Below are 27,327 nucleotides of genomic sequence, written 5' to 3'. Positions count from 1 at the left end.
GTGTGCCGTCTGAAGCAGCAAATCTTTACCACCCGATGGGTACCATGGGCTCAGACATAGATGTAGCTGTGATTCTGAAAGGATCAAGGGCAGTTTGTAAAGGAGCTTGAGGAAGAAGGGCTCAAACGTTCTCAAAAGTCATTAGATATAACAGTAGCCTGCCGAATGCAATTGTGGAGTGTGGGAGACCAGGGAAGATGGAATTGGAAACCCCCATATGGAATGGTTGCTGTGATCGGGGTCAAAACCCTGAAAAGAAAAAAAAAATTGGCATTGGCAACTCTCCTTTCTGAAGTCTGAGGTCAGTTTACACTAATGGATGTAGATTTAGTTGAGTGATGTCAAGATTATTATTATCATATCAATGATATTATCATAATAATGGTATCTGTGAAGTACTTACTGTGTGCCAGGCACTGTACTAAGCGTTGGGATAGATACAAGTTAATCAGGTTAGCTGCAGTCTCTGTTCCACATAGGGCTCACAGTCTTAATCTCCGTTTTACAGAGAAGGTATTGAGGCCCAGAGAAGTTAAGTGACTTGCCCAAGGTCACACAGCAGACCGGTGGCAGGGGCAGGATTAGAACCCAGGTTCTTCGGACTCCCAGGCCGGTGCTCTGTTTCTTTACGGAAATAGGGTAAGTCGGTGATTATTGCGCAGGAAATCCGTCCCAGGTTATGATGATGATCAGCTGAGTATATCTTAGTAACTAGCCCAAGTATATCTGAAGAAATGCACCTCCTAAAGTCAGTCCAGCCAGACAGTCCACTCCACTTTATTGGATGGACATTATCCAGAAAATCATTATGGAAATAATGGAGACTTTTCTTCCTAAGAGGCAAATCCCGACATTGGATTGCAATTCATAGCATCCTCTGTAATGAGAGAGGCAGCGTGGCCCGATGGAAAGACCACGGGCCTGGGAGCCTGAAGGCCTGCGTTCTAATTTCGGCCCTGCCACTTGTCTGCTGTGTGACTTTGGGCAAGTCACTTCACTTCTCTGGGCCTCAGCTCCATCATCTGCAAAATGGGGATTCAGTACCTGTTCTCCCTCCTACTTAGGCAACGAGCCTCATGTGGGACCTGATTATCTTTTATCTACCCCTGTGCTTAGTACAGTGCTTGACACACAGTAAGTGCGTAACAAATACCATTATTATTATTATTTTCATTATTATTAGGACCGTTCACTACTCTCATTTCCCTGTGGCCTGTGATGATTGCTTTGCACCCAAAATGAGATAATGTGAGAGTGCTTAGGGAATAAAAGCACTACACAAAAACCAAGGTATTATAAAAACAGAGTCTAAAGACTGAATCAGGAGAGATATTAGGAAGAGTATTGCTCTCTTTTGAAGAGTTCTAAAATAATGAATTACATGGCATATGAGGAGGAAATCACCAAGTTGAGCATGTTCAGATGAACTCCTTCTTGTGATGACTTGTTTTTCTCAGCACAAAAACAAATGCTGTTGAATCGAGTTGTCCCGCACAGCACTTGCGTTCAGTTGCTTCTCCTACCTGTAATTTATTTTAGTGTCCGTCTTCCCCCGCTAGATTGTAAACTCCCTGAAGGCAGGGATCGTGTCTACCAACTGTATTGTTCTCTCCCGAGTGCCTGGATCAGTGCTCTGCACACAGTAAGCTCTCAATAAACATGATTGATCAAGACAACAGCACTGAGGGTGAAATTGTGTCCATGGAGGTCGTGCTGAGAATCGTGGGCACCCCGGGACCATGAAAATGCAGGGGGGCACCTTATCTGGCCCCTTGCCATTTGGGGTGGACGCTGGTCAGACATCAGTGGCTAAGGGGAGAAAGGTATGCCCTACCCCCCAGCGGGGCACGTGCTTGAGTTGTTTTAAGTAGTAGCGATGATGGTTTCTGCTGGGCCACCCGCACTACCACCCGATGCCCCTGTGCCCAGCAGCACATATTGCAAGAAATCATCACAGAACAGAATATCTCTGTGCCATCACCTATTTCATTTCTGAGAATTATCCTCAAGGTGGCATAGTAAGCGTTCCCTTTTCATGAGAAAAGCAGGGGGAAAGTGAAAGACAAAGCAAAGAATAACAACAGTGTCAACAAAAGATATACATTTGCCTTCTGCACAACTATACGAGAGCTGGGGCGGCAGAGCGGGGCATAACGCAGGTTGTTCCAGTCACTTCTATCCCTGCAGCGTGGCTTAGTGGTTTGAGCCTGGGTCTGGGAATCAGAAGGATCTGGGTTCTAAAGCCGGCTCCTCCGCACGCCTGCCGAGTGACCTTGGACAAGTCACTTCGCTTCTCTGTGCCTCAGTTACCTCATCTGTGAAATGGAGATGAACTCTGTGAGCCCCAGATGGGCCATGGACTGTGTCTCACCTGATTAACTTGCTTCTACCCCAGCATTTAGTACAATGCCTGGCACATAGTGAGCACTTAACAAATTCCATTACATACAACAAACACAAGTCCCCCCCAAAAGATTCCCCTCCCCACTTCCTGAGCTAAACCGGTGGAGGGATATGGAGATTAAGGAAAAAAACATACAAACCAACAGAAAGAGAAGGGGCTGGCGTTGGTGTCCCTCCTGCTGCCCGGTCCGGGGTCTGGCTGCTAATATCGGAGTCATTGTTCTCTCACGGGTGGAACAGAATGAATGTCAGGGTGGTGCCGGGGAAACAAAACAAATTAATCTTGCTCTCAGAGTGTTTGTGTTAGTGGAGGGAGGTGTGCTTTCACAACTGCCAGGAACGAAAAGATAGTTTCTGTAATTTCAGATCAATGCATGAAACAGAGCATTTGCCATTTCTATCATTTCCTTTAGGCATGTGTGTTCACAGTCATAAAAGATTATTCTCCCTGCATTTCTGCTTATGCTTCTGGGAACACAGAGCCTTTAGAGGTTCCTCAGTACTCCAGGCCAGTTGAGGAGGGAGGGAGAGAGAGATATGGAGAGAGAAAGAGAAAGACAGAGAGACAGGGAATGAAACTGGTTTGGAACTTCAAATTTAAGTCCTGGTGATCTCAGAGCAGGGGTGAAGAGCAGTTTACCAACTCAAACCTGAAGAGCTAAACATATGGATAGCATAGATTATTACTGCTATGAATAATAATAATGATAATTGAGGTATCTGTTAAGCTCTTTTGTTTCAATCACTGTGCTAAGAGCTGGGGTAGAGCCAAGATAATCAATTTATCAATGGTATTCATTGAGCACTTACTATGTGCAGAGCACTGTACTGATTGCTTGGGAGAGTACAGTACACCGAAATTAGCAAATTGGGCAGACATTTATTTCTGGTTATAATAATAGTGATAATGATGATGGCATTTATTAAGCGCTTACTATGTGCAAAGCACTGTTCTAAGCGCTAGGGTGGTTACAAGGTGGTCAGGTTGTCCCACGGGGGGGCTCACAGTCATCATCCCCATTTTACAGATGAGGTAACTGAGGCCCGGAGAAGTGAAGTGACTTGCCCAAAGTCGCACAGCTGACATATGGTGGAGCCAGGATTTGAACCCATGACCTCTGACTCCAAAGCCCGGGCTCTTTCCAGTGAGCCATGCTGGTTATGTTAACCTAGACTGTGAGTTTGTTGTGGGTAGGGGTTGTCACTTTTTTATTGTAGTGTACGTTCCCAAGTGCTTAGTACAGTGCTCTGCACACAGTAAGCGCTTAATAAATATGATTGAATGAATGAATGTACAGCATATGTATGGGTGGTGCATGTATGCAGATATGTTGTATGTACAATATAATGTACAGTATAACGAAAGAAAAATGACATCAACAAGAATGTAACTCCTGCCATCCACTGGACACTTTGCCAGGAGAAGAAATGGGGTAAATAGAGGCCACTCCCTGGACGCCCCTAAGAAAATAAGGAAGAAGCAATTACAGGCTGAATCGAATTTCTACCGCCTAGGAATCTCAATGCTCCAACTCCAAAGCAAAGTGAAATAATAAAAGCAGATGTGAAATGTCACAGCTCTAAGGCTCTTGAGATGTGTTATTTTATCTTCCTCAGGCCGCTCTATTCATCATGCTGTCCCCCAATGGAAGCTAAACATGACTTACATTTTCATGTTTTGGTTTCTGTTGGTAAAGATGTGTGCCTTAAAATTAGTCGCCCTATTTCTTTTCTCCTACATGCAGACTGAGTTGTGCGATCATTATCACTGCCCCCCCACCTTTATATTGGTGTCTAGGTTCAAATCCTATTACAAGGGTTGCTGCCAGGAATGTAGCGGTGGGATTTTGAATGCTTTTTCGATACTGGCAGTAGAGCGATGTGTCTACATTCTCCTGAGCAGGGCACTGACGAGTGCATATTCAAAGTACTTTCTGGCTCTTTGACCCTCAAGGGGCTTGGAAGAGGAAGAGGAAGTCATTGAGCTCTGTGCTTGACTGATGCTTTCATTAGGTGTCTGTGGTATTGGGAGATCCTTGGAGTCAATGGAGTGTAACAGCTTAAACAAAACCTCTGCAGAAACTGGAGGAGAAAAATTATTTCCAAAATGTATCACGCAAAGTTTACTGTCGGCAGCTTTGATGGTCCACCGGGGCCAGCTGGTCGCATAACGCTGCTTGAACAAAGTTTATGGGGATAGTTTGGTTGATTTTTTTCAACGTGCCTGGCATGATAGAGTTATCCCTCCTCCAGCGGAAGCCCCAGATTCATTTTCTCCTCAGCCTCCAACAGCCCCAATTTTGTCACAGGCAGCAAAGCCACAGGGACAGCTGTGCTTGTCGAGAGAGAAGCCTGGAACATCTGACAAGACACTGTTAGCCCCATTCCATATTCCGCATTCCCACAGAGAGCACATTTTGGTTTCTGTAGGTGCCAGGAAACTGGGGAGAAACGGAGCTCACGCTAATTCCCTTCACTCAACATCCTACTATGTGCTGCTATTTCTAGGTACCAGCAGTGTTTCTATGGGGTCAATCTAACCAGCCTCCGCAACGCAGCTGTGGAAGAATACTTCAGACAGCCGATTGTCGTAAGTGTTCCCTGTTTCCTTTGGGCTTTATCTCTCAGGTGCCCTCCCTCGAAGAGCAATCTGAGACGGATAGAGTTGATGGGACCAGCTGTTTCTGTCTCAAGATGCTGCTGATCCGCTCTGGCATGGAAATTGACTCTGGCGGTTAGCATTGAGCGAAAAAAGCGGTGACCTTTAGGTGGGGATGCTCAGGGAAAGCCCTTCCAGAATGTGCCACTGTAGTGGAAGCTCAGCAGTTCACCTTCATAGTGATCCTCATGACTGGTGTCTGCTGCTAAATTGCCAGAGGGCTTGTCATTGCTGGAAGCCAATGGAAGGGGGGCATTTTTGTCTCCCATTTGTCCAGCGGGACTATACACAGGCTTGATTCAGAGAAGCAGCGTGGCCTAGTGAGTAGAACAAGAGCTGGGAGTCAGAAGGTCATGGGTTCCAATCCCGCCTCCTCCACTTGTCTACTGTGCGACCTTGAGCAAGTCACTTTACTTGGCCTTGCCTCAGTTACCTCATCTGTAAAATGGGGATCGAGACCGGGAGCCCCACGTGGGACAGGGACGGTGTCCGACCCAGTTTGATTGTATCCACCCCAGCGCTTAGTACAGTGCCTGGCATGTGATAAGCTCTTAACAAAGACCATAATTATCATTATTATTATTATGAGTTCCCTGAGAGGAAGTGGTGCTAAAAGTTTAACATTGCATGCATTAAAGGACAGCCTGTTTTTCAACTTACCTGCAATGGAATTCATGCCCAGAGAAGGTCCAGTATTGACTGGGGTGTAGATGCAAAATTGTTACCTTTGCTTTAGGGTACAATCCCTTTAAGAATTATTTTAAGGGGTTCACAAGCCACAGAACTCGCCACAGAACTCCTGGTAACAACATGTATGTATGTACCCTAAATTTCCACATGGCTCTTAGAGGTTTAAAAATGGATGGTGATGTTTCTGGAGAGCTGTTACCAACAATCTTGTTTGACCCATCTGAGAAAGTCAGGTTCTAGGAGTAGCTTAAGAGGTAATACGGTTTCATGCGATCCTGGCTGGAATTAATTGGGCTAACTGGGCCTGACTGGGCAGTGCATTCAAAGAGCCTGCATTGGACATTTATGGCTAGTATGGCCACTCTGGAGAGGGCTTCTCTCAGAGTAAAAGTTGGTAGAATCGCTAGTCTTCTGCTCGTGGAATATACAAGTATCAGTAACCAGAATTCACAGGTGGATTTGTGGGGGTTCACATAGATGCTCTCTGTCCTCACAGCTCATGGACGAGCAGGCCTGTTCCCTTTGGAGAGGCCAGGAAACTGAACTAGGGACATGAACGAGCCTCCCCAGAGCACAACAGCAGATGAGTGAAATTGAGCCAGAGGTATAACCCGCTAAGTTATGTTGCCTCTTATCCTAAAACTCGTTTGGGGCATTTTGAAACCAGCGTTCACCTCTTGATTTGGAATTGAGGACCTCAGTCTCTTTGACAGTTTCCAATTTGTATTTTTCTTGGCTTCTTGGCTTCTGGACCACCCATTCCGCTCCTGAAAATTTTTGGAGTATGCACATGATGCATGCTCCTGGTCCTGCCACCCCCCACATCTCTCTCTCCCCTCCCTCTCCCCCCCGTCCCCCACCCAGAAGGCAGAACTAACATCAGCTGAAAAGGAGGCTTTGTAGCCGTGATTTGGAATGTGCCAAGTATCTGAGTTACGGAGTTTACCCTCCTCTTCAAAAATGTGCAAAATAGAGCCCGGAGAAATTCCAAGGTTCTGTGGAGCCAGAAATAGCCTTGATGTGAATAAAGCCATCTCTCTGAAGTGATTCCTCTCTCAACCTTGACCTTGGGGCCAACGTTGTTGTCATTCCGTGTTCTCAACCTGGCTTTAGCCTGGATCCATTCTGTAGACTTGAATCCCCGCACTCTGCTAACAACCTCCCCACCCACCAACGGGAACTGTGCACCGTAGAAGCAAAAATGCTGGGTAAACCAAGTCCCAGTTTTTTTCCAATATTTATTGTTCCTTTTCATTTTGAGGGTTCTTCTTTTAAAATCTTCCTCAATCGTTCGATTTTAAACAGGCTGGCCTTTGGCATCATGAGTTAGGTGTTGAGGTGTCTCTTGCAGAGTGCATGCTGGCAGCATTTTCTCAGCCCAGGGCCAGCAGTGGGTAGCATCAGGAGTAGCCTCCCGGGCTAACTAGAAGGATCATAAAGGCGTGTGATTGCAGTTCTATCTTTGTATTCCGGCCGTCTTTAAGGGCATCTTCAGACACCCTGGCGGGAGGCCAGGAAACGTTAAAAAGGGCACGAAACCTTTTTGAAATGCCGGCACAAAGTAGCCCGTCAGGTTTAAAGGTGGCACACTGACTCTGAAATTTAACCATTGTGCAGGCGTGGTTAAAACAACCAGATGTATGACAGGCCACACTGTGCCCGGGTAAAAATGACACTTGGCTATGTTGTTGCTCAGTGGAAAGAGCCCGGGCTTTGGAGTCAGAGGTCAGGGGTTCAAATCCCGGCTCCGCCAATTGTCAGCTGTGTGACTTTGGGCAAGTCACTTCACTTCTCTGTGCCTCAGTTACCTCATCTGTAAAATGGGGATTGAGACCGTGAGCCCCCCGGGGGACAACCTGATCACCTTGTAACCTCCCCAGCGCTTAGAACAGTGCTTTGCACGTAGTAAGCGCTTAATAAATGCCATCATTATTATTATTATTATTTGCTATATGCGACACCTGGCACTCTCAGTAATTTGACCTGTTAGTAGCGCCATCCTTTTAAAACGTCTAATAAAAAGGAGCCACTTCATTCCTAACTGCAGCAGAGCAGATTGGTCTGTCTTCGATCTGTCTCCCAGTAGTAGTTCATTCCTAAAGCAGATCATTGAAAATTGTGCTTCTCAAAGAAAATGTCCATTTTTAATGTGGGGGAGAGAGCTGTTCAAAACAGACCTCATTTAAAGCTGCCTATCTTTAAATAGGACCCGTTTTAGCGAATCACCCTAATATGTGAAATCTACTAAAGGTTAGTACATGGAATGACTCAAGACGTCACCAATTCCATCCCAGATTGTGTATTCTTCCAAAGCCTGCGAACCTCTAACACTGGGATTCCAGGAGCTTTCTTCCAAATGAAAAATGTTCCGATGGAAATCAGTTGTCCAGCTCATTCAGATGAGTGAGGCCTTCTGAAAGCTGCTTTCTTCATTTAAAGTGTGTTTTTAGAAAGCCAGGATGAAAAACGTGACCCATAGGGAGCGGTTTTGAGAAGCAGCTCGGCCTAGTGGAAAAAGCACGGGCTTGGGAGTCAAAGGAACTGGGTTCTAATCCTGGCTCTGCTACTTATCTGCTGTGTTACTTTGGGCAAGTCACTTAACTTCTCTGCGCCTTAGTCACCTCATCTCTAAAAGGGGAAAGAAGACAGTAAGCCCTATGTAGGAGAGGGACTGCACCTAACCCAGTTATCTTGTATCTACCCCTCCGCTTAGTACGGTGCACAGCCCGTAGTAAGCGCTTAACAAATACCTTAAAGGAAAAAAAAAATCCAGGGCGAGCTGGTTTGCATTCAGTTCATCCTGAGAGGATAACATTTGTGAATATTTTCCTCAGGACACATTTGACATTAGGATCTTGATGGCCCGGACAGTTAAATACACAATTAACTTTGCAGAAGCTGAAGAGGAAGATCTGCACAGGTCAGTACCAATCAGTGTGGCTGCTGCTTTTTTTTTCCCCAAAACACCGTGGTGAGTTTTGCTGCCCAGGCAAAAGAGAGACTCAGAGCCATGGGCCAAAAGCTGTGTCTGCCTCTCAAGTTGACAAGGAAAAGATTCTGAAAACCTTAAAAGGTTCACCTATTTGGTTGGTGAGGAATATGATTCCTCTGGGTGTATGGCATTTTATAATCATTTATTTCTTCTCATGCCATGAGGGAGATGAGTATTGTCATTCATCTGGTCCAGATGATGAAGTTGAGGAGACAGGGAGAGGGTGTGAAGTGCTCCGGGCCACCAGCGAGTAAGGGACAGACCGGAATCAGAACTCGGACCTCTTAACCTCGCCGGCCTCATCACCCTGCCGTTCTGCCTCCTTTCAATCTAAAATGAGAGAAAAGGGACCCGACCAGTTTGCCTTGTAGGGGGCTCCTTTAGTGTTCTCAGACTGTCTCTTGACTCCCTGGGGGAAAAGTCTTGTTGTTATGGACTGGGTTTCCTGAAGTGAAATGATCGCCCTGCAGGCTGCTGTTTCCCAGAACAAGCGGCCAACAAAACAAGGCATTCATCAAATCTGGAAAGGCTCAGGAAGTAGCTCTCCGGGCTCTTGTCTTGAGTCAGATGTTGAATTACACTTGCTTCTTTTCCGAGCTGAGAGCTCTGCTGTTAGAGAAATTGTCCATCAGAGGAGAGCCTAAATCAAAGCCAATTCTGCCCATCTCTGAGCTAGTGATGGCCTTCTGCCCAGCACATTGGAGGAGCTGGTTTGCTGCTTCTGAAAATCCCAGCTCTTGACACTTTGAGAGATGTAAAGAATGACTCCTGTCATTTCTAAAACCCAAACCGAGCCTCCAGGGTCCTGAAGGCAGAGCCTCAAACAGTGTGGGGTTCAGGGTCCTCAGAGTGTCGTGGTCAGTGTGGGACTCTCCAAAGGAGACTTACACATCTGTTAGGCTTGCCCGTCATTATCAAGCGTGTGTCAGTGTTTGCAGTGGGTGGTGTCAAGTGTGACGGTTGGAAAACCAAAATTGCAGTAGTACAGATGTACTGGCAAAAAATAAATTGACAGTAGCCATCAAATGTTCCCTCTGGAATTGGAAATGTGGCCAGCCGGTTCGCTGGTCACCGTAGTGACATTCTGGTTTTCTTCCTGCAGAGTGGAGATCCCCTTTGTGTTCCACATGGTGCAGTCTGGCCTCATCCATGGCCTGGCCTTTTGGTTTGATGTGGCCTTTGTTGGATCGCTGTAGGTATTTTCGGTGCCAAGTGGCATGACTGTGGTTCTTATTCATCTTCCTTTCACCATCGGTTTTCATTCTTTCAAAAAGCCATTGTGTATTCAGAATGGAGACAGGGGGAGCCTCCTGATTCTGATGTTACTCTCGGATTTTAAGACAAAGTGAAAACGAGAAGTGTTTCCATTTGGTAGCACCAGTTAAAGATGTTTAAATGCTGTTAAGCCAATGGTTCGGAATCACTGCATCTTCATCTTGCTGTTATCTTCTTCACACACTCTCCAGATTGGTATGATCCCAATCTTCCTCCCTTTATGATGCTGACCAGTCCGTGTGGTGCAGAATGGGGCTCCTGCACCCCGACTCACCCAGCTTGAGGGGACATTTCCAACTCCAGCTGGGCCCTCCGGAAAACCCGGGCCTCAGTTTGTACAGGCCCAAGCTCCACAACGCTAGTTTGCATCGTGGGAGTCAATACCCCTTGGAGGCCATATTTGGAAGCCATTCTACCAGAGCATTTTAAACTAGGCAAGGGTTTAAAGACTTCATTGGAACGGGAGTTGCGAGCTTCAAAAATGGAATTCTTTTGCCTCATTTTCCTTTACTGGCAATGCCTCTGGCCCCGTCCCCCATGCCCGACTAAGCCCTTTCCAGCCATCAGTCGCTCAATCGTTGGTATTTGCTGAGCACTTGCTGTGTGCAGAGCACTGTACTAAGTGCTTTGGAGGAGCACAGTGTAACAGAGTTATAGACATGTTACCTGCCCAGGACCATCTCTTGTCCCTCTTTGTGGTGGTTGGGGATTGGGCCTCCCCAATTCCACGAAAGGGGGCCGAGAGCTTTATTATCACCTGGGAAAATCCCCTGGGTCTTTCCCAACTTTCAGACGCAGCAGGGAATCCCTTGCCCTGCCGTGCCCCACCCCAGTGCATCCTGGCACGGAACCAGTCAAACCACATCAATGGTTCTTGTCAGCCCCGGCGGCTCTGAGGCAAGAGATCGGGGCTCTCCCAATTCCCTCACTCCAAAATGAGTGTCATGGTTCACTTGCCTGGGATCCCTGTGACCTCTGTGGTGCCGTTTGTTCAGCACTTCTGATGTGACAAGCACCGTACTACGCCCTGGGGATAGATACAGGATAATCAGTGTCTGTCCCACATGGGGCTCTCAGTCTAAATGAGAGAGAGAACAGGTGTTGAATCCTTATTTTACAAATGAGAAAACTGAGGCACAGAGAAGTTAAGTGACTTGCCCAAGGTCACAGAGCAGGCAAGTGGCAGAATCGGGGTTAGGACCCACTTCCTCTGATTCCCAGGCCTGTGCTCTTTCCACTAGGCCGCACCGCTCCGCACAAGGACTTTAGGGAGTTTCAGGCCAAGGTGCCATGTCTCAACCCCAGTCGGGGACCACAGAGAAGCAGTTCCTGTTTGCCAGCAAAGCAGGCTTTATTTTCTGGCCCTTACTCTGCCTCCCTCCTATCCCAGTGCGGGCATGGGAGATTGAGGAACGGATAAAGCTACAGAGTACCGTGATGCTCAGCTAGGCGCTGGTCACATTGACAACAGTGGTAATCTGGCAGTAGCCAATTTTGAGCCCTGGCTACTTGAATGTGAATGGTGGGTCATTACTAAATCGGAAACCTTACCCTCTGTGGCTAGTCTGGTACTATTCTGTGTGATGGGAGAATCGATCAGTCAGTCAGTGGTATTTATTGAGCCCTTACTGGGTGCAGAGCACGGTACAATTGGTGGGACACAATATCTGCCCTCAAGAAGCTTCCAATCCAGCATGGAAGGGGGTTGAACAGTCAGACAACCAGGTGGAATTGTGCCAGGGCCACTCCTAATCAATCAATCGTATTTATTGAGCGCTTACTGTGTGCAGAGCACTGTACTAAGCGCTTGGGAAGTCCAAGTTGGCAACATATAGAGACAGTCCCTACCCAACAGTGGGCTCACAGTCTAGAAGGGGGAGACTCCTAAATGATTGAAATGTTTTTCTCCCAGGAGGCAGGTGGGTGGCAGGAGTGGCAGGGCTATCTTGACCGAAGTCTGGAGCTCTCTTCTCTTTTCTGTGTTTCAGGGTAACAGTTTGGCTGTCCACGGCCCCAACGGAACCTCTAACTCACTGGTATCAAGTTCGCTGCCTTCTCCAGACTCCTCTTTATGTCAAAGAAGGAGAGACTCTCTCAGGAAAAGTCCTGTTCGTTGCCAATAAACGGTGAGCACTTCCAGGCTTTCCATTTCAGTTTGTCTCCCTAACTGATGCCTGGGGAGTAGGGGACGGAGAATGCCGTGGGGTGGTTCGTTAGTTTCCAGGCCCCTTTTAGGTCCTCAATCAAACAGTCAGTGGTATTTATTGAGCGCCTACTATGTGCAGAGCAGTGGGAAACCGCAGTACAACAGAGTTAGCAGACATGTTCCCTGCCCACAACGAGGTTACAGTCCTTTAAGTGTGGCTGAGTAGGTTGAATGGCAATCTATTGCTGAGGTCTGCTTCACTCTTAAAGAATGAAGCTTTCTCTCCCCCTCGTCCCCCTCTCCATCCCCCCCATCTTACCTCCTTCCCTTCCCCACAGCACCTGTTTATATGTATATGTGTTTGTACATATTTGTTACTCTATTTATTTTACTTGTACATATCTATTCTATTTATTTTATTTTGTTAGTGTGTTTGGTTTTGTTCTCTGTCTCCCCCTTTTAGACTGTGAGCCCACTGTTGGGTAGGGACTGTCTCTATATGTTGCCAACTTGTACTTCCCAAGCGCTTAGTACAGTGCTCTGCACACAGTAAGCGCTCAATAAATACGATTGATGATGATGAATGATGGAGAATGGAAGCTTCAGCTCTGGCCGTGTGTTCTTGGTTTAGCCTTAGGATCTTGGTGAACTTCTCCGGTAAAGCTTTGCTGGCTCTCTAAAAATGATGATGATGATAAAAATGACATTTTTAAAGTGCTTCCCTATGTGCTAATTGCAGACACAGCTCTTGTACTACAAGGGACTCACAATCCATCTTATGCCCATTTTACGGAGGAGGAAACTGAGACCCAGAGAGGTGAAGTGACTTGCCCAAGATCGCACAGAAGGCCAGTGGCAGGGTTGGGACTTGACTTGAACTCAAGTCTCCTGAGACTCCCAGCCCCATGCCCTGTCCATTCATTCTTTCATTCGGTCGTATTTATTGGGTGCTGACTGTGTGCAGAGCACTGTATTAAGCACTTGGGAGAGAACAGGACAACAAAAAACAGACACATTCGCTGCCCACAGCGAGCTTACAGTCTAGTGGACGTGCTTGCAGTCTCTGTCCTCTGGGCCACACTGCCTGAAATGATTGTCTGAGGCAGTCCATTCCCATGTGCTAGAAGAATCAATCAATCAATCATATTTATTGAGCGCTCACTGTGTGAAGAAGGCTTCCTGGGGATTGTTTAGTGTTTTGACCTATGCAGAGCATGTTTTGTTCTCAGCCTGCCCCCTTCCATCTGCAATTGGCTCGGGAAAATGGTTTCTACAGGAACGATTAGAGATGCAGTCTCTAATCAAAACTGTAATCAGGAGAGGCCCTATGAAGTGATATAGTAGTGAGGAGTACGAGTTTGCTGCCTGGTCCAGTGGATAGAGCACGGGTCTGAGTCAGAAGGACCGGGGTTCTAATCCCGGCTCCGCCACTTGTCTGCTGTGTGACCTTGAGAAAGTCACTTCACTTCTCCGGGCCTCAGTTACCTCATCTGGAAAATGGGAATGAAGACAGTGAGCCCCAGGTGGGACAGGGGTTGAATCCAACCTGATAACCTTGTATCTGTCCCGGCGCTTAGAACAGTGCATGGCACATAGGAAGCGCTCAACAAATGCCAGCATTATCTAGGTAGTCGACTAGTTCCTTGAGGTGGAGGGAGCCGGGGAGTGATTTGGTCAGTGACAGAACTGCTTCCTCTCGAAGGAAAAACCGATCATTTTCCTGTGTTTTAGGAGAGGGTACAGGTCCCAGGGTGGGGATGATGTGATAAGCTTACTGGGCTTGGTCAAATCCTTAATATTCTGCCTTCAGAAAGATAGCAACTGCTACGCCGAGGCTTTGGGCACATTTCCAAGCTCTCTGAACTGGAGCGGTTCATAAAGGGCCTTCATCATCCTATGCTCAATTCTGCTCTGTCTTCCTGCCCCAAAGAAAAATAGACAATCTTTTATTTGAAATACGAAGGAAAGCCACTTACTCTAATTCTATCCATTCTCCTTGACAGTCGCCTCTCTGTCTTTTATGTGACAAAAGACAAGCGGCTGCTTGGCCCAGTGGCACGAGCCCAGGCTTGGGAGACGGAAGACGTGGGTTCTGATCCCAGCTCCGCCACTTGTCTGCTGTGTGACCTTGGGCAAGTCACTGTACTTCTCTGTGCCTCAGTTACCTCATCTGTATAATGTGACTGTGAGCCCCATGCGGGACAGGGACTGAGTTCAACCTGATTACCTTGTATCTACTCCAGTGCTTAAAACAGCGCTTGGCGCATAGTAAGCACTTAACAAATACTATAAATATTATTATCGTTATCCTGACAGCCTCCCACTCCATCAGCACTGACTAATCGAGGCTGGTGGCCAAGATTCTGGAAAGGGTGAGGGAGTTGGGCTATCCGTTGATATGCTCCTCAGTTTCTCTTTCCCTCTTCCTCTCTAGCCCTAAAAAGATAGGCTCCCTTACACTTTCTACAGATTTTGGACCTACCGTCATAATAGTCTCGGGTCTAGGCTTATTCAGTCAATCAGTGGTAGTTATTGAGCGTCTACTGGGTGCAGAGCACTGTACTGAGCGCCTGGGAGAGTACAGTACAACAGAGTGGGTAGACACGATCCCTGCCCTTGCAGAGCTTACAGTCTAGAGAGGGAGACGGACATTAAAATTAATTAAAGTTGGGGAAGCAGCAGAGTATGGTAGGGCTTTGAAGATGGGGAGAATGGTCGACTGGCGGATATGAAGAGGGAGGGAGTGGGCAAGGGTTGACAATTTTTGGGGAAGTGAACAGTTGAATACATATATATATGCGCAAGTGCTGAGGATAGGTATCAATAAGCACATCAATCAATCAGTGGCATTTATTGAGCGTTTATTGTGTGTAGAGCACTGTATTAAATGCTTGGGAGAGTACAGAGCAACAGAATTGGCAGACAGGCTCCCTGCCCTCGAGGAACTTAAAATCTAGTGGATTGTAAATGCTTGGGGTCACTGTTGGGTTGATAGAATTTGGCATGTCGGCTGTTCATAGAGGAAGGCTTGCTGAAGAAAGGAAAGTGGAATGCTTTCCTGAATCAGGGAAGTGCTGAAATTCAAGCTGGTTTAAGTTGCCTGCTTCATTTCTTTCACCTCTAACGTGTTAATCAAGAAGTTCCAGACTCTAGGGCCAGTTTCACGTTCCCACAGGTGCTGTCCACTGAAAAAGGATAGAGGCATGCCCTTCAGGAAGCGGTTTGTGTCAGTGACACAGTGAATTCCTCGCATTAACCCTAAGATATTCCCTACAAAGCATTGACCTCACCCAGGGAATGACTGCTTTTCCTTAGAGTTGTTTACTGCTTTTGCTCACTATGACTTATAAAGGTTATTTTTCTCTTTCACCATCCCTGTGAGGTCAAGACGGCAAGCCCTGATAGTTGTGTTGTCGGGCAGGAATAGAGCGGAGGTTTGGTTTTTAAATGACGCATGCGTTTTTCTTTGTGTTGCAGGCAGAGTTACGACATCCAGATTGTGGCTATGGTGGACCAGACGGGCTTTACGTCGGGCAACATCTTGGATTTAAAGAATCCGTTTTTTAGGTACGAAATTCTTTCAACAGAAACGCGGCGGTCTCGGTTACCGTACTTGTATTGAAGGCACCCCTGTGAGCAATGGGCCCTGGTAGTTGTCTAGAATCAATCAATCAATCGTATTTATTGAGCGCTTACTGTGTGCAGGGCACTGTACTAAGCGCTTGGGAAGTACAAGTTGTCACTTCATCCTGCAGAGAGGGGCGGGAAGAATTCTTCAGTGGAATGAACTTGTCAGCCCTCAGCTGGCTTGGGGCTTCCAGACGTTAAAGCGAAGCCCCCATTTGGGAGTTGGTTTAGAAACCACACCGCTTTCCTCACTGAGCCCAAGATTGTTTTGCAAAGGACCAGGATGCCGCGAATTAAGGCCTTTGAAATTTCCCATACCTTCCCACGCCCCACCGCAATTAAAAACAAGCTCGTTTAAAAAACCACAGTGAAAACCCGCAGCGTTAAAGAAGCGAGCCAGCCTCATTCTTTGGACCGCCTCCCGAAAAAGAGGCTGGGTTTGTTTTGAGTAATAATGGCCTAAAAATCTCAGATAAAAGCTGCCCCTGCCTGAATGGTACTAATAATAGTAATGGCGTTTGTTAAGCGCTTACTCTGTGCCAGGCACTGTACTAAGCGCTGGGGTAGATACGAGCAAATCAGGTTGGGCACAGTCCCTATCCCATGTGGGGCTCAGAGCCTCGGTCCCCATGGTATTAAAGCATATCAGGGAATAGGGGATGGAAACTCAAGGTGGGGTTGAGCCAAACAGAAAATCAATTTTGAGAGCTCAGGAATACACTTCTTGTCGTATTTGCCTTAAAACCCCTGATTTTGAAGCACACAATGAGTGCTTACTGTGGGCAGGGTACTGTTAAGCGCTTGGGAGAGTACAGTAGAGATCCCTGATCACAAGGAGCCTAACAGTCTCTCCAAGACTAATAGCCAGGTAAACAAGTGGAATGGCAAGAATGCCGGGTGTATTCCCTGTCTACTGTCACCCTCCCAGGACCCAGGCTTCCTCTGCCTTCCCCTGGGATCGGTCATTCATTCATTGTCGTATTTCGTATGTCTTCTCTCTAGTGGAGATGCACTGCACCGTTCCCCAGGCGCTTGCCCTCCTCACTTCCCTCATTTGACCAACTCCCGGGCTACACGTCTCCCTGACTTGCCTGTCCCTGTAGACAGCACCACCTTCCTTCCTGTCTCACAAACCCATAACCTTAGTGGTATCCTCGACTCGTCTCTCTCAGTCAATATATATTATGGCATTTGTTAAGCGCTTACGATGTGCAAAGCACTGTTCTAAGTGCTGGGGAGGTTACAAGGTGATCAGGTTGTCCCAAGGGGGGCTCACAGTCTCAATCCCCATTTTACAGTTGAGGTAACTGAGGCACAGAGAAGCTAAATGACTTGCCCAAGGTCACACAGCTGACAGTTGGCGGAGCCGGGGTTTGAACTCATGACCTCTGACTCCAAAGCCCGTGCTCTTTCCATTGAGCCACGCTGCTTCTCTAAGTCACGTATTCAAGTCACGTATTCAACCTGTCACTAAAGCAGCGTGCTGTCACGAGAAGCAGCGTGGCTCAGTGGAAAGAGCCTGGGCTTGGGAGTCAGAGGTCATGGGTTCAAATCTCGGCTCCGCCACTTGTCAGCTGTGTGACTTTGGGCAAGTCACTTCACTTCTCTGGGCCTCAGTGACCTCATCTGTAAAAGGGGGATTAAGATTGTGAGCCCCACATGGGACAACCTGATCACCTTGTAACCTCCCCAGCGCTTAGAACAGTGCTTTGCACATAGTAAGCGCTTAATAAATGCCATCATTATTATTATTATTATTAAATCCTGTCAGTTCAACCTTCAAAATGTCACTCAAATCTGCCCTTGCTTCTCCATCCAAACTGCTACCACGCTAATCCAAGCATTTATCCCATCCCGCCACGATTACAGCATCAGCGTCCTTGCTGACCTCCCTGCCTCCTGTCTCCCTCCACTCCAGTCCATACTTCACTCTGCTCCCTGGATCATTTTTCTACAAAACCATTCTGTCCGTGTTTCCACCTCCTCAAGATCCGCCAGTAATTGCCCATCCACCTCCGCACCCAGTAGAAACTCCTTATTGTCATCTTTAATGCACTCCATCACCTTTTCCCCTTCGGCCTTACCTCGCTGCTCTCCTGCTACAACCCAGCCTGCATGCTTGGCTCCTCTGATGCCAACCTCCTCATTTTACCTCGATCGCGTCTATCTCACCGCCGACCTCTTACCCACATCCTGCTTCTGGCCGGGGACGCCCTCCCTCTTCATATTCGACAGAATATCACTCTCCCCACCTTCAAAGCCTTATTGAAGGCACATCTCCTCCAAGGGGCCTTCCCCGACTAGGGCCTCATTTTCTCTTCTCCCACTCCCTTCTGTGTCACCTTTGCACTTGGATTTGCTCCCTTTATTCACCCCACCTTCGGCCCCACAGCACTTTTGTACATATCCATAATGTATTTAGAGTAATGCCTGTCTCCCCCTCTAAACTATAAGCTCGTTGTGGGCAGGGAATGTGTCTATCAACTCTGTTATATTGTACTCTCCCAAGCGCTTAGTACAGTGCTCTGTGCACCATAAGAGTTCAATGAATGCAGTCGGGATTCCTTTCTCCATTCAGCTCACTTCGGCCCTCATCACTCTTATTCTCAAACGTCCAAGGTGTTACATGCCGTGGAATTCCTATCATTTTAGGCCAAATAATAATACTAATAATAATAATGGCATTTATTAAGTGCTTACTATGTGCAAATCACTGTTCTAAGCGCTGAGGAGGTTACAAGGTGATCAGTTTGTCCCACGAGGGGCTCACAGTTTTAATCCCCAGTTAATCTACACAACTCCCCTGTGTGGATAGTGATTGGGTTGTCCCATGGGGGGCTCACAGTCTTAATCCCCATTTTACAGATGAGGGAACTGAGGCCCAGAGAAGTGAAGTGACTTGCCCAAAGTCACACAGCTGACAATTGGTGGAGCCGGGATTTGAACCCATGACCTCTGGCTCCAAAGCCCGTGCTCTTTCCACTGAGCCACGCTGCCTCTCCAAAGACCATTTGGTACACAAAGACCATTTGGATTTTCATATTAATGATAGAGACTATAATATTATAATTATATAATGTTGTGAGCTTCCTGAACTAATGATATTGATTGATTGCTGTAGAGCCTCTATAATCTAAACCGGGGGGGTCAGGCCATATGACTGAAGAGCTACAAACCAAAAACAAAAAATCCGAACAGTGAGCGACATTCCAGGGGGGAGGGCGGTGGGAAAGGAGTGGCAACGAGCATGAGCCACACTGCAAGTTTGGTGGCCCCCTTTGGTTAAACCATCTTTCTTCCGTGGAGCTCATAACCTTCCAATGAGGTAGAGAGGGGGTAGATTTAACCTCCTGAAAACAACAGTGACAGCAAGGTCTTCTGGCTGTCAGTCTTCCCGGTAAACAATGCTGCTTCCCAGTGTGACACTGAGGCCCCACCCTGGGATTCCCCCCACGCTCCCAACCCTCCCAACCTTCTCTTTCAGAGGCCTGGACTCCCAAGAAAGCCAAAGTGGGATCAGAGCAGATGCCTCTCTGCTGCGTGACGGAAAGCGGGAGTCCTTTTCGTTAAAAGGAAGCCGGGGATTATCGATCCCCCGCAAATATGAGCAAGTCTTTATTAGACTAAATCCTTTCGGGAACAGACTTTCGTTCTGGTTGATGTTACTGCTCTTTCACTCAGCTGGATTTTCTCGGGCTGGCGGAAGAGAAGGTTTGTGCCTGGGTGGAACTTTTAGGTCTAGCCACATCTGACGTTTGACCAAAAAGGTCAACGCTTGCCTTGATCCCCTCACCATCACCTTCTCCCCTGGGCACCCCCACCCCTCATTGCCCCACACTCAACCAGTGTGTATAGGGCCCTCTTCTTTTTCCAATATGAAGCCCCTTATGGAAGACCCCTGGGGAATTGCAAAGCAAAACTGTCTGCGTTCTAAACAGAACCACATGATGTCTGATTTTCAGACCTGCTGTTGGGCACGGAGTAGAGCCCAGTGGAATACACTCATGAATCGTTCTGACATTCCCCATTTCACACACGTCCAGGCCTTTCATGGAAAAAATTTTAAGCTCTTTTTAAATGCTTCATTTCTGAAGTTGGAAAGTCTCTGTCTTTCAGCTGCTTTGGAAACAGAATCTGAGAACCGGGAGGGACTGACAGAGTTTATCTAGTTCACCCCTTGCCTCCCGGCGGGACTTCATTTAGATCGCGCTAAGCAAACAATCGTCAACTCTAGTCTTAAAAAATATCCCGTGAAGGAAGTACAGCCTTTCGGGGAATGTGTTCAAGTCGTACCCCAAAAAACCAGAAGTTCTTAACATCTGACCTCAATCTCGCCTAATACGATTGGAGCTACGTCCTCTGACCCTATCCTCACTAGTAATGGAGAAAGGGTTCCCAGGCCACTAATAATAATAATAATAATAATAATTGTGGTATTTGTTAAGTGCTTACTAGGTGACAGGCACTATACTAAGCGCTGGGGTAGATACGAGATAATCAGGTTGGACAACGTCCCTGTACTTAAGGGGCGCTCAAAGTCTCAGTGGGAGGGAGAACAAGTATTGAGTCCCCCCAGTAGAAGATAAATGACCTACCCACGTGCTCGGCACACAGTAAGCACTCAATAAATACGATTGAAGAAGAAGAAGGTGTCACAGCAGGCACACAGTAGGTCTGTGAGGCTTAAATTCCCACCCTCCCCTTTTCTTTTTCTTTAATGGTGTTTGTTAAATGCTTACTGTGTTACAGGCCCTGTACTAAGCTTTGGGGTAGACACAAACTAATCTGGTTGGACACAGTCCCTGCCCCACGTGGGGCTTACAGCCTTAGTCCCCATTTTACATATAACTGAGGCACAGAGAGGTGAAGAGACTTGCGCAAGGTCACACAGCAGACAAGTGGCGGGGTTGGGATTAGTAATAATAATAATAATGATGATGGCATTTATTAATGCCATCCTTCCTTTTAGACTGTGAGCCCACTGTTGGGTAGGGACTGTCTCTATATGTTACCAACTTGTACTTCCCAAGCGCTTAGTACAGTACTCTGCACACAGTAAGCGCTCAATAAATACGATTGATTGATTGATTGATTAAGTGCTTACTATGTGCAAAGATTAGAGCCCAGGTCCTCTGACTCCCAACCGGATTAGCTTGACTCTACCCAAGAGTTTAGTACAGCGGCTGGCACATAGTAAGTGCCTAACAAATGTGATTTTTTTAAAAAAAAAAGAGTGTTATTACCTACCGTCTCAAAACATATGGCAAGAGGTAGCTCCTTCACCAAATGGTGCGTTCTGCCTCCTGCTTTATTGCTCCCCTATCTTTCATTAATGAAACGGTAAGCACCGACGGCGGTTATTGTTGCGGTTTGAATGTTCCCTGCCAACGGGAGCTCTTATCCCGATTATTTTGTTTCATTCTGGGCCGTCCCGTGGTTTAGCGCCAGTCCCGACTTTTCGATCCTCTCTCCTTTAGGTACGCATAGGGGCCGGAAATCTGCGATTCAGACGGCAGAACCAAGACTCTTCAAACCAAGCAGCCTGGGAGGCTTCAAGTTCATTCCTCTGGGAGTCGGCCCGAGTTTGAGTGACATCAGATTGTAACTGTTCATACCTTGTAATCAAGCACTGTATGTCAGTTGTGTAGTTTCGATGTAGTCAGAGACAGCTTTTTAGGTCGGAAATGCATCTTTGGTTCACATTCGCGTACCTAATTCCCACACATTTTTAGCTCTGAACAGCTTTGTTGGGCGCGAAGGAAGATGATTTTTGGCAAAGCCGATGGTTGTTGCTTTTCTTTTTTTAAAGTATTTTCTTTAAAAAAAAAAAAAACCTACCTCATTTTAATATGTGCCATTGGAAAATTTTCATACTGACGGTATCTCTGCACACGTTTTCTTTTTACTTTCAACATGTTTGGAGCTAGCCTAAGAGCTCAATAATATGCTAAAATCAATTTGAACTGTTTTCTTTGCTAGGCGACTTAATTAACTTACATGCCGACGAATAATCCTCTTTTCCTCATTTGCCGTTTGCGATTGCTCTTTAGATAAAACACAAAAACATGTACCATTTGTAACAAGTTTACAATAAGTATTTTTAGTGTGGGATACAGATGAGGCCCATCTTGTACATGAGAGAGCCTAGCTGGAGGGCATCAATGTGAAATGGTATTAATAATAATTATTAATGTTATGTTATTAATAATAATACTAATAATAATGGCATGTGTTAAGTGCTTACTAGGTGCCGGGCAGTGTAATAAGCGCTAGCGTAGATCCAAGCAAATCGGGTTGGACACAGTCCCTGTCCCATGTGGGGCTCACAGTCTCAATCCCCGTTTTACCGGTGAGGTGCAGCGTGGCTCAGGAAGTTAGAGGAGGTGGGTTCAAATCCCGGCTCCGCCACGTCTCAGCTTTGGGCAGGTCGCTTCACTTCCCTGGGCCTCAGTTCCCTCATCTGTAAAATGGGGATGAAGACTGTGAGCCCACTGGGGGACAACCGGATCACCCTGTAACCTCTCCAGCGCTTAGAGCAGTGCTTTGCACGTAGCAAGCGCCTAAGAAATGCCATCATTATGATTATTATGAGGTGACTGAGGCCCAGAGAAGTGAAGTGACTTACCCAAGGTCACGCAGCAGACAAGTAGTGGAGCTGGGATTAGAACCCGTGACCTTCTGGCTTCCAGGCCTGTGCTCCTTCGCCTAGTGAAGCAATCCTTCACATGGGTGAAGGTGGCTGTTGCCAAGAAGCTGGTTTTTATGTTGGGGCAAGTTCCCAGGTGAGTGGGGGAACTTTACTGAAGTGACGATGATGATGGCATCTGTTAAGCGCTTACTATGTGCAAAGCACTGTTCTAAGCGCTGGGGAGGATACAAGGTGATCAGGATTGGCCCACGTGGGGCTCACAGTCTTCATCCCCATTTGACAGATGAGATAACTGAGGCACAGAGAAGTTAAGTGACTTGCCCAAAGTCTCTCTGTTGACCCGCTCATTCCCGAAAGAAGCAGGGGCAAGCCTGGTGGTACCGGGTGGTGGGCGTTAGGGGTCCGTGCCCAGGCGGAATTGTGCTTGGACCTCGAAGGGGCCCACCACCTCACCCCCACTTCCCGTTACTCCGAGTCGGCTTCATGGGGAACGTGCTCTGGATGTCCGCACTGGGGCAAGTGCTTAGGATCCACTCTGGGATTCCATTTACCTACCTCTGGAACTCTTTCCCATCCCCTTCCTCGGCAGCGCTTAGCACAGTGCCTGGCACATAGTAGGTGCTTAACGAATACCGCACCCCCCCCCCCACAGAAAAACGTAGATTATTAAGGCATCATGTGCCACCAAAAGGGATAAAGAGACCCATGTCTATAATCTCTACTTGCTAGCTTGAATTGCAAAAAGACAGTGAAGGGAGAAAATGTTGTAGGTGCTTTCTTTTCCCTCTCTCCCTCTCTCAAGTTGGGAATCAAAACGGACCCTGCATAAAAGCTCCAAATTTGGAAGTTGGGCCTTTGGGGGTGTTTCTTAGAGGTGGTCTAGGCTTGCACTGCAGCGTGGCTCAGTGGAAAGAGCCTGGGCTTTGGAGTCAGGGGTCAGGGGTTCGAATCCCGGCTCCGCCAATTGCCAGCTGTGCGACTTGGGGCAAGTCACTTCACTTCTCTGGGCCTCAGTTCCCTCATCTGTAAAATGAGGGTTAAGACTGGGACAACCTGATCTCCTTGTAACCTCCCCAGCGCTTAGAACAGTGCTTTGAACATAGTAAGCGCTTAATAAATGCCCTCATCATTATTATTATTATTGTCTGCATATCCAACCTGATTAGCATGTATCTAGAACAGTGCTTGGCACTTAGTAAGCGCTTAACAAATACCATCATCATTATTATTATTATTATCATTATTAATTATTATTCCTTTTTTAAAGTTCTCAAAGGAATGAATAGTGCCTGGCCCTCGTCTCACTGCTGACTCTGTGTTTTAGGAATGGATGATGCTTACACACTCTGGCGATTACTCTTGGTACTCTGATGATCATCACTTGATGTATTAGAGGCAATTAGGTGAAAGTTGTGTTCAGATACGTCATTTCACGGTGGAATTGTACGGTAAAATGTCACAGGCCGAAAGCGAACCCAACTCCCAAGAGGCCGTGCCTGCGTCGCAGAACTTAGGACCAAACCGGCAAGTGAAGCGGGGAAAAGCGAAAGAGCCGTGGCCACCTGCCTAAGGAGAAGAGAACAGGAGAAAAGCAAGTAAAACCCTGATGGGCCTCGGGAGGAGACCTGGAAAGGGAGGTCGACCTGGCAGTGTTCCCCAAAACAAGAAGTCACGGTGTGTTGACAACCACTTGGCTGCCTTAGAATTGTGATCAGAATGCTGAAAAGGGAAAAAAGTGAGGCTGTTTGAAGCCCACTGACAATAAAGATCTGGGAGCTCTCGTCTCAGAAGGGGCTCCCTGCTGGTTCACTAGCTGTTTTGTGGTTTCTGCTATGTTCCTCCACCAGTAGCCGTGCAGCGGGTTAGGGATGGATGCAAGCAGTCTGCCCTGAGGGTCTTAGCTGGACTGGGGAGATCTTCTCTTAGGGGTTGTGGCTTCCCTCTGTGATGACAACATAGTATCCTGGCAAAGGGAGGCCCTCTTCAAGGGCTGCAGGCGGGTGGTTCTATTTGGGATACTTCCAGTTTTCCCAATCATGCTAATTTGGTTAGAAAAAGGCAGCTATGTTCCCGCTTAAAAATGCCGCTTGAGACTGTCCTTCCGAAAACCACTGCAAACTCACCGCGGGTCACCTGATGGGAGGGAGGAGAGCTGTCTGCCTCTGAGAGAGAGAGACCTTCTTATATTGGAAATTTTTGCTATCTGCCAGGCACCAGTGGGACAGATTTGTCTGGAGAACTGAGGCACAGGCCTCCCGTTTTGTTGTTGTTGAGACTCCGAAGGCCACAGGCGAGTAGGTTTGCTATTAATTGTTAGGAAGGGACTTGACTATTCCCCATCGGCCTCACTGGCCCTACTGAGAGCTCACCTCCTCCAGGAGGCCTTCCCAGACTGAGCCCCTTCCTTCCTCTCCCCCTCGTCCCCCTCTCCATCCCCCCCATCTTACCTCCTTCCCTTCCCCACAGCCCATGTGTATATGTTTGTACATATTTATTACTCTATTTATTTTACTTGTACATATCTATTCTATTTATTTTATTTTGTTAATATGTTTGGTTTTGTTCTCTGTCTCCCCCTTTTAGACTGTGAGCCCACTGTTGGGTAGGGACTGTCTCTATATGTTGCCAACTTGGACTTCCCAAGCGCTTAGTCCAGTGCTCTGCACACAGTAAGCTCTCAATAAATACGATTGCTTGATTGATTGATTGTTAGACGGGGGTATCTTTTGGACTGGATTGTAAGCTCACTGTGGGCAGGGAGCATGTCTACCAACTCAATATAAAACTCTGTCATATTGTACCCTCCCAAGCACTTAGTACAGTGTTTGGCACACCGTAGGCACTTAGTAAATACCATTGATTGATTGGGAGGAGGGAATAGGGGGAGATAGCTGACAAATCACACTCTGACAGAGACTTTGATCTATTCCTCCTAGCACCTGCACCCCACCTTTAACAACCTGAGTAGATAACATCCCAGAAATGGCCCTCCCATAAGCATGCCCCCAAATAATTTGGAAATGTATTAATCAGGGATGATTTTTAGAGAGCAATTGAAGTCACCATTTTTCAGAATGGATCTTTCGCCCCCCAAATCCTGCTCTCTTATTTGCTGGGAAAGAACCCCTTATAATGTGCCCTCTTGACCATATTATATTGAAAATGGCTAATCAATCGATAGTATTTCATTCAGTCAATCGTATTTATTGAGCGCTTACTGTGTGCAGAGCACTTGGGAAGTACAAGTTGGCCACATATAGAGACGGTCCCTACCCAACAGCGGGCTCACGGATGCCATTTAAAGTACATCAATCGATGTATTTATTGAGCGCTTACCACGTGCGGTGAACTGTGCTAAACTCATAGGAGAATACAATATGGCAAAGTTGGTAGACATGGTCCCTGCCTACAAACGAGCTTCTAACAGAGTTGAATTGACTCCTCCAACTCCTTGTCTTCCCCGGGGATAGTGGGCCAAAACAGGGATTCACCTGAGGTGTTTCATTCGGGGATAACATGTAGCATGGATAATTTTCTTTTCCCATCCTAAAATCTGCCTAATTTTTAGCATTCAACCAAAGATTGTTGGCTCCCAAGGTAATTTATTTTTACATTGCTACGGGGTGGGGGCTCATATAACTAAAAAACTGACCTGCTTTGCCATGTAACGTGGCATGAAATGTACTTCCCAAGCGCTTAGTACAGTGCTCTGCACATAGTAAGCGCTCAATAAATACGATTGATGATGATGATGATGAAATCACGTAAACCTTTTTAAAGGAAAGGACGGTCTCTACCTGTAAACTCGAAGTTGTCGCCAACCGCGTGGCTCCCTCCAAGTGTTCCGATTGTCTCAGAGATGGCTCCTGGGCCTTGACTGGCTAGGAGGGCTAGGACATGGGTGACTTGCCCAAAGCAAATAATAATGATGATGAGGATGGTGTTAATTAAGCGCTTACTGTTTGCCAAGCATTGTTCTAAGCGCTGGGGAAAATACAAGTTAATCAGGTTGGACACAGTCCCTGTCCCACGTGGGGCTCCTCGTCTAAGTAGGAGGGAGACCAGGCATTAATAATAATAATAATAATGGCATTTATTAAGCGCTTACTATGTGCAAAGCACTGTTCTAAGCACTGGGGCATTTACAAGGTGATGAGGTTGTCCCACGTGGGGCTCACAGTCTTAATCACCATTTTGCAGATGAGGTGACTGAGGCCCAGAGAAGTTAAGTGACTTGCCCAAAGTCACACAGCTGACAAGTGGCGGAGCCGGGATTTGACCTCTGACTCCAAAGCCCGACCTCTTTCCACTGAGCCACGCTGCTTCCCCATTTGCATTTGCTACCTGTATATATGTATATATGTTTGTACATATTTATTACTCTATTTATTTATTTATTTTACTTGTACATATCTATTCTATTTATTTTATTTTGTTAGTATGTTTGGTTTTTTTTCTCGGTCTCCCCCTTTAAGACTGTGAGCCCAATGTTGGGTAGGGACTGTCTCTATATGTTGCCAATTTGTACTTCCCAAGCACTTAATACAGTGCTCTGCACATAGTAAGCGCTCAATAAATATGATTGATTGATTGATTCCCATTTTACAGATGAGGAAGCTGGGGCGCAGTGAAGTGAAGTGACTAGCCCAAGGTCACGCAGCAAAGTGGTGAAACCAGGATTAGAACCCTGGTCCTCTCCCAAGCACCATGCCCTTTTATGCATTCATTCACTCCATCATATTTATTGAGCGCTTACGATGCGCAGAGCACTGCACTAAGCACTTGGGAGAGTACAATACAACGATAGATGCATTCCCTGCCCACAACAAACTTGTAACCTAGGGGATTTACAGTCTCTCCGTCACCTGTCTCTGTCTCGCACCCCC

The 27,327-nt window shown here is 46.9% G+C and overlaps 1 protein-coding gene across 1 annotated transcript in view; it reads left to right on the top strand.

The window, feature by feature from the left end:
- LOC119947862 (histone-arginine methyltransferase CARM1-like) overlaps positions 1–21,956 on the top strand; it is a 106,229-nt gene extending 84,273 nt beyond the window's left edge. Inside the window, exons 12-17 of the mRNA XM_038769515.1 lie at positions 4,912–4,993; positions 8,587–8,672; positions 9,847–9,936; positions 12,008–12,145; positions 15,643–15,732; positions 21,270–21,956. Coding sequence (XP_038625443.1) covers positions 4,912–4,993; positions 8,587–8,672; positions 9,847–9,936; positions 12,008–12,145; positions 15,643–15,732; positions 21,270–21,279 — 496 coding nt within the window. The 3' untranslated portion in view covers positions 21,280–21,956. The remainder of the gene's footprint in view (positions 1–4,911; positions 4,994–8,586; positions 8,673–9,846; positions 9,937–12,007; positions 12,146–15,642; positions 15,733–21,269) is intronic.
- Positions 21,957–27,327: the final 5,371 nt, after the last annotated feature.

The sequence above is a fragment of the Tachyglossus aculeatus genome, chromosome X4, assembly GCF_015852505.1.
Source record: "Tachyglossus aculeatus isolate mTacAcu1 chromosome X4, mTacAcu1.pri, whole genome shotgun sequence".
NCBI lineage: Eukaryota > Metazoa > Chordata > Mammalia > Monotremata > Tachyglossidae > Tachyglossus > Tachyglossus aculeatus.
Note: the sequence above shows the minus strand (reverse complement) of the source record. Positions and strands in the feature narration are given on the sequence as shown.